General features: G+C 38.4%; 1 protein-coding gene across 1 annotated transcript; it reads right to left on the bottom strand.

Annotated features, from left to right (window-relative positions):
• Nucleotides 1-7,358: 7,358 nt before the first annotated feature.
• Nucleotides 7,359-15,215, bottom strand: LOC121882102 (myelin and lymphocyte protein-like). Its single transcript, XM_042390107.1, has 4 exons — nucleotides 15,000-15,215; nucleotides 9,613-9,780; nucleotides 8,933-9,058; nucleotides 7,359-7,934 (listed from the first exon to the last, which is right to left on the bottom strand). The coding sequence occupies exons 1-4, from the start codon at nucleotides 15,087-15,089 to the stop codon at nucleotides 7,860-7,862; spliced, it is 459 nt and encodes a 152-aa protein (XP_042246041.1). The 5' UTR covers nucleotides 15,090-15,215; the 3' UTR covers nucleotides 7,359-7,859.

Raw genomic sequence — 15,215 nt, 5'->3', positions numbered from 1 at the left:
ACCTGAAACACTGTGAAGTTTATTTATACAATCATTAATCTGTGTATCGACTTTAGGATCATAAATAGTGATCTGATCAGCTGTGACTGGTTCTCCTGCTTTTTATTTACATAAATGTTATTATATTATAGTCTCCTGGTCGACTGGTCGATTGATTGGTCAATATGGTCTCGTCCGACCAAATTCTCATTGGTCGAATAATTGCCATGTTACTTTCATAAGGAGAAAAGTGCTACATCAATAGCTTTTCAGGATTAATCCATTATTTCTTGCGGCAGGAGGGACAGACTAACAAATTAAGAAACGGGGGTGTATTCAAAACACCCTCATTGTTTTCACAACTTTGAACTCGCCCAACCTAATGGAGACTGCTGGGTCTAACTGTACTCAACGTTTACTGAATCTGTGTTTCTCAATAATATCCATTCATTTGGAAATCAAAAGCATTTGGGAGTCTCTGTGCAGCGCTGTTCTAAAATGTGAGTCAACTGCTGTGTTGTTACCTAGGAAACTATTGGTAGCATAACCCTGTTTAGGAATAGGAATATTATGTAGTATGTTTTCGCAGCAAGTGGGAAAGAGCGACCGGCAGGAAAGTGACGGTGGATGCGTGCGGGGCAGGGGAAAAGGTTAGTAGTAAGTTGTCAGTCTGGCAGTAAATGTACAGCACAGACTACAGTGTAACAGTTAATGAATGCTCAAAAGTCACGTCTGTTGTTTCCCCAAGTGCTTTTTGTCCAGAGTTTTTAGAGTTTGTTTGTATAAGGACTCAAGAGGTCTTATGTCTGTTTCTCCAGCCTGCCCCCAACATGTGATGCAGTAAGACATCTGGGAAAGAATCATAGCTGCATAAATATCTTGGCTGCATCCAAAGAGAGACAGTTTCTAATATGTCTAAAATTTGCTAAGTTGTACTTTATGGTTTTAACCATTTTTTTAATATGTTTCTTAAAGTTCAAATTTGGATCCAGTGTCACACCAAGATATTTAAAATCAGTAACTTTGCCAATTTTTTCACCTTTGATGAAAATATCATCGTTAGGAGGTTGTACTATGGTTTTGGAGAAAACCATACCTTTTGTCTTGTTTACATTTTGACTCAGACATGATTGATCGAGCCAATGTGTGATCCTTTCTGATGCAATTGTTAGCTTAGCAGCGGCTAACTCAGCTGTTTTTGCATGTGTGTACACAACGGTGTCATCTGCAAACATTTGTAGCTCTGCATCATGACACTGTTGAGGGAGATCTTTAAAATATAGGCTAAATAATAGGGGACCTAACACTGACCCTTGTGGAACACCCATTGTGCACTTCATGTTACTGGACAGTGTGTCACCAACTTTAACACATTGTATCCTATTGGATAAATATGAAGACATGCATGCCAGTGCTCTAGATGAGAAGTTAGATTTAGAGAGTTTCAATATTGAAACATCATGATTGACTGTATTGAATGCTTTACACAGATCTAAAAATACAGCACAGTACAATTTCAGTGGACCAAGATTTTCTTTGGTTGACTACAATCCTAGATTTTGGTGGCCCTAAACAAGATTTTGTCTATAGCACCCCCCAAAAAACTCCCAGCGCAACCACCAAATCACACACACTGCTCATAACTGAATGAACACGAACAAAACAATGTCTATTAAAAATATATTAAAGTTTGAGCAGTTAAGATACAATTAAAAATGAGAAAGTATTCAAAATAATAAATAATAAAGTCAATATATTTAAACTATAAAAAGCAACAAACTTGCACATACCAAGGTCTATAAAAAAGACAACGACAAATGAACACCAATAAAACCAAAAATATTTTGCCAAATAAATAGCAATGAAAAATCAATCAATAAGAGTGAAAAATACTCTAAATAAAGTGAAATCTAGGATTTGGATGCAATTCTGTCAGTTCCTTCTTCTGGACAAAGTCCAGCAGTTCAAATGCAGTCATCCTGTTTGTAACTGAGGAAGGTTTCTGATTTCCATGGCCAGCTCTCTCCCATTAATGTTGGCTTCCTCTCCACTCCTCAGTGTGTTCTCAAGCTCCTCACATTGTTTCTCCAATGTTTCATCATCCAAGGTCGGGAAGTTTAGCAGTACACCAAAGCTTTTAACTTTTCCAAGCGTTTCAAACACTGTAGACGCAGTCATGTTGGAGGTGGATGTAGAAGGCTGTAGTACCTCTGTTATGACCTCTGTAGCTGCAGTCACATCAGAAGAGGGAGTAGATGCCTCTGAAGTCTCTGATGATGTCCCCTCAGCAGCAGTCATGTCAGCTGATGACGTAGACGGTTCTGGTGCAGTGGAAGTTCCTCCAAAATATTTCAGTAACGCCCCTGAAAAGATTATATATCAGATAATTAAGATTTTTTAAATATAGGCCGTGAGACATTACATAGGTATGTTATATGTATCTTGCAGGCCAATTTATTAACCACACAACAAACACAATTTTATCCAATTATGCAAATTATCCAATTATTATAACTATGTCCAAATACGATCTACAAAGATACAATTTAACATAGCTAGAAAGCTAATGGTTAGCCTGAAACACTTTAGGGTAATTTGGACACTTGATACATAATAAGTAACTTAAATACCAGTGCCTCCATGTGGGCTCCCCCTTCCTCCTCTTCCTCTTTGTCCTTCATCCCTTTAACATGTTGATGTTTCAGCTGTTTTTATCAGATTTGAGTCTTCAGGCTCAGTTCCTAATTTAGTGTAATTTGCTCCAGCAGCCACATGGAGGCACTAGAGAACCACATGTTGTTTTGTTCAACATCATTCAAACTCACAGAACTTTATTTGAGATACTAGTGGTGATATCAGAGTCTCTTACCACAAAAAACACGGAGCCTTGTATCTTGTAGATTTTTTTCCACTCTTGTCAGACACTCTTTTATAAATCTGATATATTATAACATTAGTCAGTTACTTACAGTATCTTCATCTATGTCTCTCAACAAGATTAAATATATTTTGTATAAATATTACATATGTAAAAGAAGACTAAACTCTCAATGCGCTAGTCAAGAAGTACAATTTATGGAGAAACTGACTTACAAAATAAAAAATATGGAGGATGCGTCTGAAAAAAAGGACTTTGGATGTATGTATGTTTATGAGCATAAATGTATCTAATACCAAATCCACTTCTTTTTAAAATTCATTTATTTAATGTGTTTCCCCTTTTAGTTTTTGTGAAGATTACAAGCCTTTTACATCATAAACTGTTGAAATCTGAAACAGCAATTCTGCACATGTGAAAAAGATGAAAGACGTTTTGGTTCAGTTTTATATTTTTGCCTAATAGGCTACAGCGGAGATAAACAGGATTTTGTGTTGCTCACAACATTGACAAACAACATATAAACAACATTAACAGTAACATCTCTTTCTGGAAACTGATGCTCTGAATGATCCACAGGAAACACTGGAGACAGTTGTGATTGAGGAAACACTGCAGGACATTTACAGTGATGGTGATGAATCTACCTTTAACATCTGCCATACATAATGAAATGTACACTACGAGGCTGAAAGTATGTGGACAGGTGAACGGTGAAAGGTGTTGGATGGAGTTGAGGTCAGGGCTCTGTGCAGGCCAGTCAACAGGAAAATAGACAAACACAAACTGTTGCCACAAAGATGGAAGAACATTATTGTCTCAGATATCATTGAGTGCTGTAACATTAAAATGTCCTTTCACTGGAACTAAAAGGCCCAAACCAGGAAAAACAGACCAAAAGCAGCCAAACTGCATTTTTGTCGGCGTCGTGTGTCGTCTGTGTGTGATTGAGATGAACGCTGTCATCGTCGTCAGACAAGCTGCAGCCTCTCAGAGCTTCCAGCTTCTTCAGTTTCATGGAGATGCTCCGCTATTATCACCTGCTGCCTTCCCTTCATCAATTATACACCGCAGCTACAGTTCACTGACCCGCCATACCTACCGGCCGGCCAGCCTTACACTCACTCTGTGTGTGTGTGTGTGTGTGTGTGTATGTGTGTGCCCTGTATTTACTTGCTGCCATACTCCATTAAACCTGGTTCTATTTGATCTGAGCTCTCAGTGCAGAAACAAGCTTGGTTCCAAAGTCCTAAATCGAACAGGGTTTGACTCTTTTTACACCTTAAAAAAGTTCTAAAGGATAATTCTGTTTTCTTAAAACTTGGGTAGAACTTTGAGACTTTTGTCCATCATCTCTACCTTTAATAATGACACTGAACTGAACAAGACGAGCAATTGTAAAAGTAAAGATCTCAGCGATCTAAATAATCCTTCAAAGTTTTGACCTCATATGTTTCAGCAACGAGGAAGAACTCCGACTGCTGTTTTGTCTTTTAACTTCTATACAGGAAGTGGGGAGGAGTCGTGTTGTGTAGGCTGACCTCTGCTGCTTGTTTTAGCAGTTTTATAAAATAACATACAGCAGGAAGACATTGAGACTTTGTCCCACACTGCACCAGGACCAGCTGCTCATGTTATTGTTTTAATGTGTTTGTGTTTTATTATGTGTTTATAACAGTGTGATATCAGAACAGAAGCTGTCAAAACGTGTGCTAATACAATAAACCCTCCCCCCCAGGAGTCTGTAGTTTCTTCAGTTTCCTCTCAGTGATGTGTGACCTCTGACCTCTCCTGAGCACTCTCCTGCCCTCCCTGCTCACCTGATGTTGCTCCTGATAAAATATTCACAAGTGTCAACCGCCAGCATCACCCTCACCCGCCCTCCGTAACCATGGAGACACGTTCAACACAGCACATGGTGTCCTGTTGTTGTAACTGAAAATGAAATGTGTAACGGAGCGTTAACATCGGCCATATTTGTTGTTCTACAGTCTATGAAGCGTAGTATTTTGATTCTGAAACGCTGTGTATACATTTTGAATCATGTGGGGAAATATCTGAACCAGTATAAAGTCCTGCTGGTGTCCCAGTAGAGGCTGAACTGTTCATTACAGCCACAAATAGGATTAAAAAAAACATTATTCAGTCAGTCCAGCTTTCAGACACAACCTCAAACTCAACGGTTTGTCATGTGGTTCATTCCATCTGTCTACATAGATAAGAATTATAAATTAGTTTAGCACCAAGTAATGAACTTCATTTCCCACAAACCATCAGGGGTAAATGTCACCAGCTGGACAGACTGAGACCAGTCTAAACAAGAAACATCAAGGAAATAATCCTTGATGTTAAATTAGCCAACAGCATGCTAACACCAACAGCATGCTAACACAGGCCCGCAGCACTAATTAAACACAACCTGTTATAATATGAAGACGTTAAATATGCTGCAAAACCTTTTATATATATGAAATTATAAACTTATATTAACTTATGAACAAACAGATGATTCTAAATTACATTATTATCATTTATTCAGAGAATAAAGATCCAAAAACAATTTTGTTTCAAATGTTTCAAAACAAACTCATTTATTCATTTTCAATTCATTCAGTTTTAAAAGTTTACAAAAGTGAAACTAACTTTATAAAAAAAAAAAAAAAAAGTCAGTTTGCATCCTGGTCTGATCTTAATTTAATTTAGTTTCTTTTATTTGACAGAATTAATAAACTTATAAAAATATAAAACAGCCGCATCAGAGTCTGTAATCAGCTGTAAATACCAAAATACATCCTCAGAGTCAGACCAAGAAGCTGCGTCATGAGGGTGGACAAAATAATAGAAACCCTCTGAACAGATCAGTAAGTACTTCTTGTTGAAGCTTATCATGTTTTGTTCTTGTGTGAAATCTGTTGACGGTCGTTTGTGAGGCTTTGACTCGTCAGCAGGCTCCACAGTCTCTGCCGGAGCAAATCAGCCACAGCTAGAAAAGTTAGTTACTGCGTATTAAAGGTGTTGAGTGATATGGCAAAACATGTTATCATCTGCTCATTTTTGAATCAGTCGATATCGATATTTATTGCGATATAAATGAGGTCACTATTTAAGTTGAGCTTAATTTCCTTGAGCAAATTACCAGGCAGTAGACCTGAAAAATGACCAAGAATGATACGAGCTGCAAACAGAGAATCTATCTGAATAAATATATTATCACAATAATAATCATTTTTTCAGTCTAAATTCCTTATAAACCCTGCAGAGTGAAATGTTTTCATCCACGGAGCTCAAATCTGAGACCAGTTACGTTCATCAGTCTCTTCTGTTGCTGGTTGTTTCTCTTTGGATCAGACTAATCGCTGGTGTTTCAAACTGTGTGCCAGACTTGGGGAGCAGTTAACTACATGAAGTTCAATTACCAGTTTAAATACAGTTTGCAGTAGTTGAGTGGTAGTTTAACTACATTCAAATCTCAGCAACGTTTTCAGTAGTGAACTATTTCTTTGGATCATGTAGTTTAGTTAATAACAAACTACATATTCATAGTATTTTCATGATGTTTTTTGCAATATGACACAATGCAACAGCTCATTGGCCACAGTTGTCATTTAATGACAATCACCTGCTATTTGATTAAAATCACCTGTAGTTTGCAACCAAGACGTCTGCAATCGAATACAATGAATTTCCATAAAAATTGATCATTTTCCTGATTCCACCTCTAAAGTTGCTCCCTCTCCTCTCCTAAACATCCTCGGGCTGCCCGAGTCCGTAAATCAAACGCACCTACTTTTTGAAAGTAGTTTTAGTTTGAAAAGCTAAATCTTTCTGAGAGAAGTTAAGATGTAGTTTAACTACTTTTCATTGTGAAGTAGCTTTTAGTCTGTAAAGTAGTTTCTCAGATGCATCTGGTGATAAACTTAGTTTGTTTCCGTCTTTGTTGGCACAGTTTACATCACCAGTCTGCTTCATGTCAGACTAAATACATCTCTTGGTCTTTTGACTTTATATACGTTACACAGGGTCACACAAGGAAGGAACGTGACTTCATTCTCTGCTCAGGACGCCATTAATCCGCTATATCTTTACACAGCTAATATTTGTTTGCTGCCATATTAATTTTCTAAATCTCATATATAGAAACTTTAACTATCTGACTTTTGATACCAAAACAACAGCATGAATTGTGTTTAACTAAACTCAACTAACAAGTGTTCCAGTGACGTGATTGGCTTTTATTTTGAAGGAAAACAGTGTAATTTATTATCAGCGTTTCAAACTTTTAAATTTTCTTATCGAGGAAATTTTCTATGGCGACCAGTGTTTATATTGTTTATATATCAACGGGCCTGAGTATATATCAATAAAATATGACTCTTAAATAAAAAAACAATTATTTTATGGGAACACGTTTATGAATATTTAATATGTTCCTGTGTTTTATCCCGTTCTTGCATTTTATATTTTTTACTTTTACATTTTTTTTATGATTTCTGTTTGTTTTTATTTGCAGTTTATTGATTCTTTCTTCTATTTCTGTAAAGCACTTTGTAAGTTTATTAATGTATAAATGTAAGAGCCATGTTTTGATGTGTAACTTCCTTCTCAAACTAAACCTGCACGTTTCATTACAAGCTTCAACAAACTGAGGTGTTTCTGTTATTCTGTCCACCTCCTCTGTAAGCAGTTACTGTAGGTGGTGTTAACAGGGAGGCTGCAGCCTGTGTGGATGAAGATGAAAATCCCAGCGGCTCCGTGACACGAACCATCAGGTAGTGAAGCTCCGACTGTCGTCCATCACTTCAAATCCCTGAAACTGTTCCTGCCTGGTGACAGACAGCCGGAGACGTTACGGAACGATGATCCAAGATGCGTTCGCTTCCTCTCCCAGCGCGGGGACGAATCCCCCAAACCGAGGCCTGACAGTGATGTCAGTGTGCCAGGCCTTTATGTACAAGCTTTAAGAATAAAAATCTGTCCGTGAGGCTCTGCAGGGAGGAAACCTCTAGAAGGATTTCCATCGGATGGCAGACAGGATGGTGTGGATGAAGTAGAGGAAAGTCGCCACGTAGGAGAAGACCTGGAGAAGGCGAAGAAAACATCACTGAGCTTTAAAATGTTAAATACCTTTAAAACAGAAGAAACTGACAAAACTACTCACTGATTTTACACAATGTACTAATCATTAGTACTGTTCAGCCTGTTATAACAGCTGCATTATGTCGTCTGCAGCTCTGGAACAAGCAGCAGCTTCCACGTCTGACAGCCGCCAGATACTCCAACTGACCCTCATTCAAAAAGCATCAACCTCTCTGTAGAAATGCTTTTAAATCATGCGTTTGCGTAGACAACCCGCTGCATAGTGACTGGAATTGTTCACCTACTTGCGTGTTACTGGAGGATTCCACTAGAGGGCACAACAGAGAACTAATGATAAACAAAGAACTTCTGGATTTACGGACGTAATGTCTCAGACTTGTTTCCATTAATTTTTGCAGGTTTCCACGGCAGCTATTCTGACGAGCATATTCATCGCTGTGCAGCAGCAATGATACATCATACAGATGCAGGTAGTTACGACTTGGTCTATTAACTTCTGCTGACAGGTACAGCGCCGGGCTGTGAGGCCAATTTGACGTAGCGGCCAAACTGTAATTACAACGTCACGTGACGCTATTGAACCCAAAGAGACTTTTCCCATAGACTTACATTGTGAAAGAGACGTCCATAAATCAGCGGATACATTTTTTTGAGCATCACAAGCCCCGCGAAATGACTCGTCTCACTATCAGAGTTTGATTCATTCGGTCCGATCACATTTCGAAAGTCTGAAAGAGCCGCACGATTGAATTTTTTTATCCCCATTCAAATTAGCCGCAGGGCTAAACCGGAAGTAGCCGACTCGGCCAGCGAAAGCCACTAGGGAATGGGAATGAACAGGGCCCCGCCTCCAACGTTGTATCCAGTTCTCTTTATACATCCATGGTACCTACTGACCCCAGAATATAAATATGGAGCTGGAAATGTGCAGAATATGAGTCCTCGTTCATGGTTTGGATGTGATAAATATCAACTCACCACTGCAGAAATGTCCAGCTGGTAGTTTTGGAAGTTTGGGTTGTCTTTCATCTCTATTGTCACTTTGGCCAAAGCCACTGAAGCACTGAGGTAGAAGAAGGCAGCGATGCTGTGGTACGCAAAGTCCTGAAAAGAAGAAGAAGAAGAAGAAGAAGAAGAAGAAGAAGAAGAAGAAGAAGAAGAATGGGGAAACAGTTAGACAGTTAAGTTGTCAAACAGCTCTTCACAGAATCTGTCACAATAAAGTTGAAGCTGGTTTTAGTTTTTTAAGTTAGAGTCTTGTTGTGATCAGACTGTTTTGATGGTGCGTTCAAGGACGTTCTAATACAGTAATAGATTTGACAGTCAGCTGTTGAACAGCAACGTTTTTTTGATGCAAGAAGAAACTAAATTCACTTTCTCTCTTTGTCACAACATCCATGTTTCCTGATTGTTTTTCTTCTGGGTTTCATTTTGTGGACAACACAGATCAATAATGTGATGGTTTTCATCAGGTAACAACTACAGATGTCGACCAAGCGGAGTTTTGTGGTTGTTTATCACAAATAGTTGGCAGTGAAATATAATCACACAAATAACACAACAACAAGCAAACAAGGATTATGTGACTTTGGTCTTTTTTGCGTTAAAATGTTTTCTCACAGTCAAAACAGTCGAAGTTTGAAGTCCAGAGAACTTACTGCTGCGGCCCAGCTGCCCTTGTTGTGATGCCCCCCGCAGGCGAACACCACCAACCAGATGAAGGTCATGATGAAGCAGAAGACGGACACGAACATGACCCAGCCCTGAGGGTTCGAAGGCACCACCAGCGTGCACGCCACCAGGATCCACACCAGACCACCGAAGATCTGCGGGAGAGACAGACGACGACGTCCTGAGTGATCATCACATCAGCCCGAACATCAAACATCAAACTGGACGTCCAGAACAACACGGCTCTCCCAGTAATGTGCCAGTCTAAAACATTTTCATCCTGTTATTGTGGTCTGACTCTACTTATGATGAGGACGTTTAAATAACTTATGGAGAGAACTTTTAGTGTTTTTATCTTGTTACAATATTTTATTTATTTTCTTTGTTTTCTGTTTCTGTGAGCTTTTGTTTGATAGTTTTCCTGGTGAACATGTGGAAAAGTCTGCCGGTTGTTTAATGACTAATAAATCAGTCGATCCTGAACCTCTGCAGAGCTTTATGAGCCCAAAACTTTATTAAAATGTGAATTTCTTCCTCGACAGATGAGCCTCCAACAACTCAAACCTGATTCACATGTTGCATCTTGTCAGCTAATGAATGAATCAGTTGTTTTGATTGACAGAAGAGTTTGAACTGAGATCAAACAATGCCAGCAATTCAGGACTTAGAGATAGATATTTATTTATCTGGAAGGAAATTATTGTGTCGTAGCAGCACAATACAACCAAGAGATAATAGACAACATGTGATAAATAATATATTTTTACCTCATTTACAGTATTGTTTTGTTTTGTCTTTTTTAATCCTTTCTTTATGTTTTTAATGTCTTTTCATGTTTTGTGAATCACATTCTATCCTTTTATATGAATTATTGTTATTATAGTAGTAAGGAAGACCAGGGACGGTTGTACCACCTTGAATTCCTCCAATCAGAAACAAGCTACAGCGATTACACTCACTCTGCACATGCTCAGTTAGATTGTCTTCTTGTTTACTAAAAAGGAGCCACGTTTGAGACTCCCAGAGAAACTTACCAACAAAAGTGTTTGTTTTGTTTTTTTTAAGGTAAAAATTTAACTTTTCTATCAGATGTATTTTTTTGGATGCTGTCCTGAGATTAAATGTCTGAGAATCCAAACAAGTATTATTAGATTCACTGTTTTGTGAGCTAAAAATAGAAATGGCTAACGTATGTCAAACTAGCATTCAAGCTAGTTCACATGATGTGAAAACATGGTTGGTGATACTGGGACGCCTTGTTACCTGAACCAAGTTTCATTTATATAAGGTCTACATAAACTGGATGGATAGATAGATACATACATGCTAAGTTAATGATAATCAGTTGCTAATAGTCAGTGGAAACACATGTTAGCTTACAGCAGCTAAATATCAGAAAGAGGAAGACAGACACTTCCTTTGCTGCAGAGGGCTTCAGATAAGGAAAGTGGCCAAATCATACGGCATTTGTCATGTGATCCTTTACTGAATGTTGTCCTCAAACTAATCCATTTTGATTTCATGTTTAAACCTTTTTGAGGATGTGTCTTCTACCCATTAAATAATTTTCTTACATTATAATTTGACAGCTCTTTTTTGTCATGTAGTGTGAAAAAAGGTTATCATTACTTTAAAAAAAGAAATGAATAGTCACAATAACAACATGAATGTTAAATAATCTTTTTCATTCTGAGTATTTGATTGATTAATTATGTATATTTTAGACATGTTACAACCGTCCCTGCACACTGTGTACAGTGGAGTCACTGTAGTTAAATCATTTGCAACCTGTGCATATTTCATAAACCCACTTAAATACATTGTTTCACTAGTTAACACATTGAAGTTTATAATGTAGCAAATGGACTACTCCAGTGTAAATGGTTTTTAATTTATTAGGAAAACTGTAAAAAGTGTTACAACTGTCCCTGGTCTCCCCTAGTAGTAGTATCGGACATCAGAGAAAAAGACAGACTGTTCCTTTAACTTCAGTCCTCGGAGCAGCACAAGAACACATTTCATCACATAAACACTCTGTTCATAACATTCATTCAGATTCAACCGGAGACGTCGTCTCTCTGTTCTTCCATTCTGTTTTCTGAAGTGTTTCCATTATTTTGTCCGGCTGTGTTTGCAGCACAGAGCAGGACGTCGCTGCCTTCATTCACTTTACACCTGATGATGACTGACAGTCTGCATTATTCATGGAGCTCCACCCTCCTCTCACCTGCTACCAGCCCTCCACCTGTGTGTGTGTGTGTGTGTGTGTGTGTGTGTGTGTGTGTGTGTGTGTGTTGATATTAACGCATGACTGCATGTGAAACCACCTGCATCATTCCTCCTCTCGTCTCTTGACGTCAAATTTCCAGAATGAAGAAACTTTTCTCTCTCTCGCTCTTATTTCTGTTCCGATCTCTCGTCTGTCAGGAACATCTGTTAACGTCTGGCGGGCGGCCATGACCTCTGACCTCCTTACATGCTTACTGGTTTCTTGCGATGTTGTTGCTGATGTACTCGGCCAAACGTGAGCCGGCTGTGACCCGTAAACGGCTGCCAGATTTGAATTCAGGTTTTGAAAGTGTGAACTAAATCAGATTCGTGTCGACGCCTGAAGTCGGAGCGGAGTTACTTCAGCTGATTCTTGGACGTCGTCCATCACGAGTCTGCTGGATTCATGCAGCTGTCAGACCAACATCTGGTTTTTGTTTTTATTGTAAGTGTTAGTATGATTTTTATCTGACCCTATGTATTTTACTGATTTTGGGTGTTGGACATGTGACATAAACATTCCAGAGTCTGCATGTCACCTTAGGTAATATGGTATAGCCCTTCGGGGGGACCTTAGAGATACAAACAATGGATCCATGGTCAAGTTTGGAACTGTTCCAGATGTGGTTTGTTGTGACACATAATATGTTGTGAGGTAGCTGTCAATTACTTGATTGGAGGGCTCCCAACTGAAGTAGTGCCCATGGAAAACCTATGTTATTCATGTGATAAGATACAGATGTGTAACCCCATATAAGCTATGCACCGACAGGGGTACGGTGCCCAGACCATCTTTGTACATGGAATGGACCCGATGGCCATCGTCTAATAAACGTCTACAAAATAAGAACTTCGTCAGCTCTTCCTTTGAACGATATCATCACACATCCTTCCTTTCAGTAAGTTTGTATCGTCGTCATTTTTTGATCTTTGTTCTGTTGTTTTCTTGTTTTATTGATCCATCCGTCTGTTTTCTTTACTGTTTATCCTGCAGAGGGTCACAGGGGAGAGATGGAGCAGCTGACGAGTCGCCAGCCAATCACAGTGTAGAGACAGAAAACCATTCACACCTATTTAGAGTCACCAATTAATTTAATTAAGGTCCCACAGACGATAATTTTGGTCTGTAGGAGGAAGCCGGAGAACGCAGGCGCAGAAAGTTCTCAGCCGGCCGGCGGGTTCGAACCCAGAATCCTCTGCTGTGAGGCGACAGTGTCAATATTTATTGATCAATGTGATTGTTTTCTTGTCGCTGTGGTTGTTTGGACTCAGGAAAGACTAGCGAGCACTTTGTGGGAACTGATGTGGATCCGAATGAAGAATAAAGAATAAAGAACAGTCGACAACCCAAAGATCAATAGTTTCCTATCATGTAAAAACTCACATTTAAGAAGCTGGAAATGTTCAGTTAATCGATCATCAAACAGCCAGTTGATTTTATGTTGATTCATTAATTGAATAATTATTGTTTTGTAACAGCAAATATCTGCCAGCTGACTGTGACTTTAGATCAACTTATTCAGTTTGACTTGTTTTACTCACAGAATCACTCAGTTGTTCAGTATTTGTTTAATATATAAACATATATTCTGTATTTAATCTCTTTTTATGATTGTCAGCAGATCAAATTTGAATATATTGATGTTTACAAACATTACAGATGTAATTGAGCCTTTAAAGGCTTCAGATTATGTCAGATTTAACTGTCTGGTTGTTTTATAGACACAGTTTGTTCCTTTAATAAAAATATACAGAATTTTCCAGTTCAGTGATTTCATTATGAAAACTATTTGTGGTTTTAGATTCATAGTTTGTATCATAAACATTCATGTTGGAGGTTAACGTGAACCAGATCACATGTTCAGCTGATCAGAGCTGATCTACTGTCACACAACAGTAACATCCAGAACGTCTCATTCTATTTCTGTCAAACCAATAAAATAAATGTTTTGTCTCTGATAAATAAATAAAAACCAGAACGGCAGGAATTAAAATATGTTGAAACATTTTCATCATGTTTAAATACTGATCCCACACTGTGCTGTGTATGTAAAGAATGTGGATATCTTCAATTATATGATAAACATCACTGGAACATCTGGAACAATTAAACCTCCTTTATTGACAAAACTACATTTATATGATTTACTTCATATAAATCATGTTGTTATACTGTGAGCTCTCAGGTATAGACGAGATTTTATCAACTCTGTTCGACACTTTAATGATTTATTGTTTTCATACCAAGTGTTGTGTCTCTTATAAATAAATAAAAACTGTCATTGAAACCTGAACGGAATAAAACATTATGTTCTTCAAAAATTCTTGAAACTACTTGATTTGTATTTTTGGATGTTTATTCTAATCTAATAGGAATGATACTGTGAAAAAGCTTCAGCAGCAACTTTAATGTCTTTAAACTCAGTCAAAGAATATTGACATTTTATTTTATTCCTCTTTTATTGAAAGTATTTGAACGTTTCATTTATCTGCTGGTTTACATCCTTTGTCAAAGAGACAAGAAGCGACTGATCTGAAATTATTGGCAAAACACAAAGATCCCAGTTAGAGCTTCATACTGCAGGACTCCTCAAGAACGTCAACGACTTTAACATGATGCCTGCATGTAAAACAAACAGAAGGAGGGTTGTTCTTATCCAGAAGCCATCAGACTGATACATTCCTGCACTTTAACTCTTTTGTGTTTTAGTGCTGTTGGATATTATTGACCAGCCATTAATCCTTATGTGTTTTAACTCTTTCTGACATTGTCATATTTGTATTTTTTTTATTATTATTTAAATTAGTGTGAATGAATTGTACATGTGTACTTGTTTGCAAACGCGTTTTCCCCAAACTGACCATTGAGGAACGAATTAAGTATTTCTGAATTGAATAAAACATGTTCAGTCTTCAGTCTCCACACAGCAAACCAGAAGCACATTCAAGCTACTATATAACAGAGTATTTCACTACCAGAATCACCAAATACTTCACTAATTATTAAGTATTTGTGTTTTCATCCGTGCGTAAAAGCTGCGTAAAAGCGCGCGCAGAAACAGACCTGACAGAGAGAAATAAAAGTTCCAGCAGAGACGCTTCTTACCAGCTCGGGCACGTAGAAGATGTCGGGGATGGTTGTACATATTCCGATCCCGCTGGGGAGGTTCCCCATGGTGGCGGTGTTGGAGGCCATCCTGCTGCTGCTGCTGCTGCTGCTGCTGCTGCTGGTCACACTGACGCGACGCTCAGAGCCGCTGCCGTTAAAACCGAGAAGAGCCTGCAGACCGGAAAAACCGGAATCCCCATCAGCCCGAGCGGA

The sequence above is a fragment of the Thunnus maccoyii genome, chromosome 2, assembly GCF_910596095.1.
Source record: "Thunnus maccoyii chromosome 2, fThuMac1.1, whole genome shotgun sequence".
Lineage (NCBI taxonomy): Eukaryota > Metazoa > Chordata > Actinopteri > Scombriformes > Scombridae > Thunnus > Thunnus maccoyii.
The sequence above is the reverse complement of the archived record's forward strand: the minus strand, read 5'-3'. Positions and strand labels throughout refer to the sequence as shown.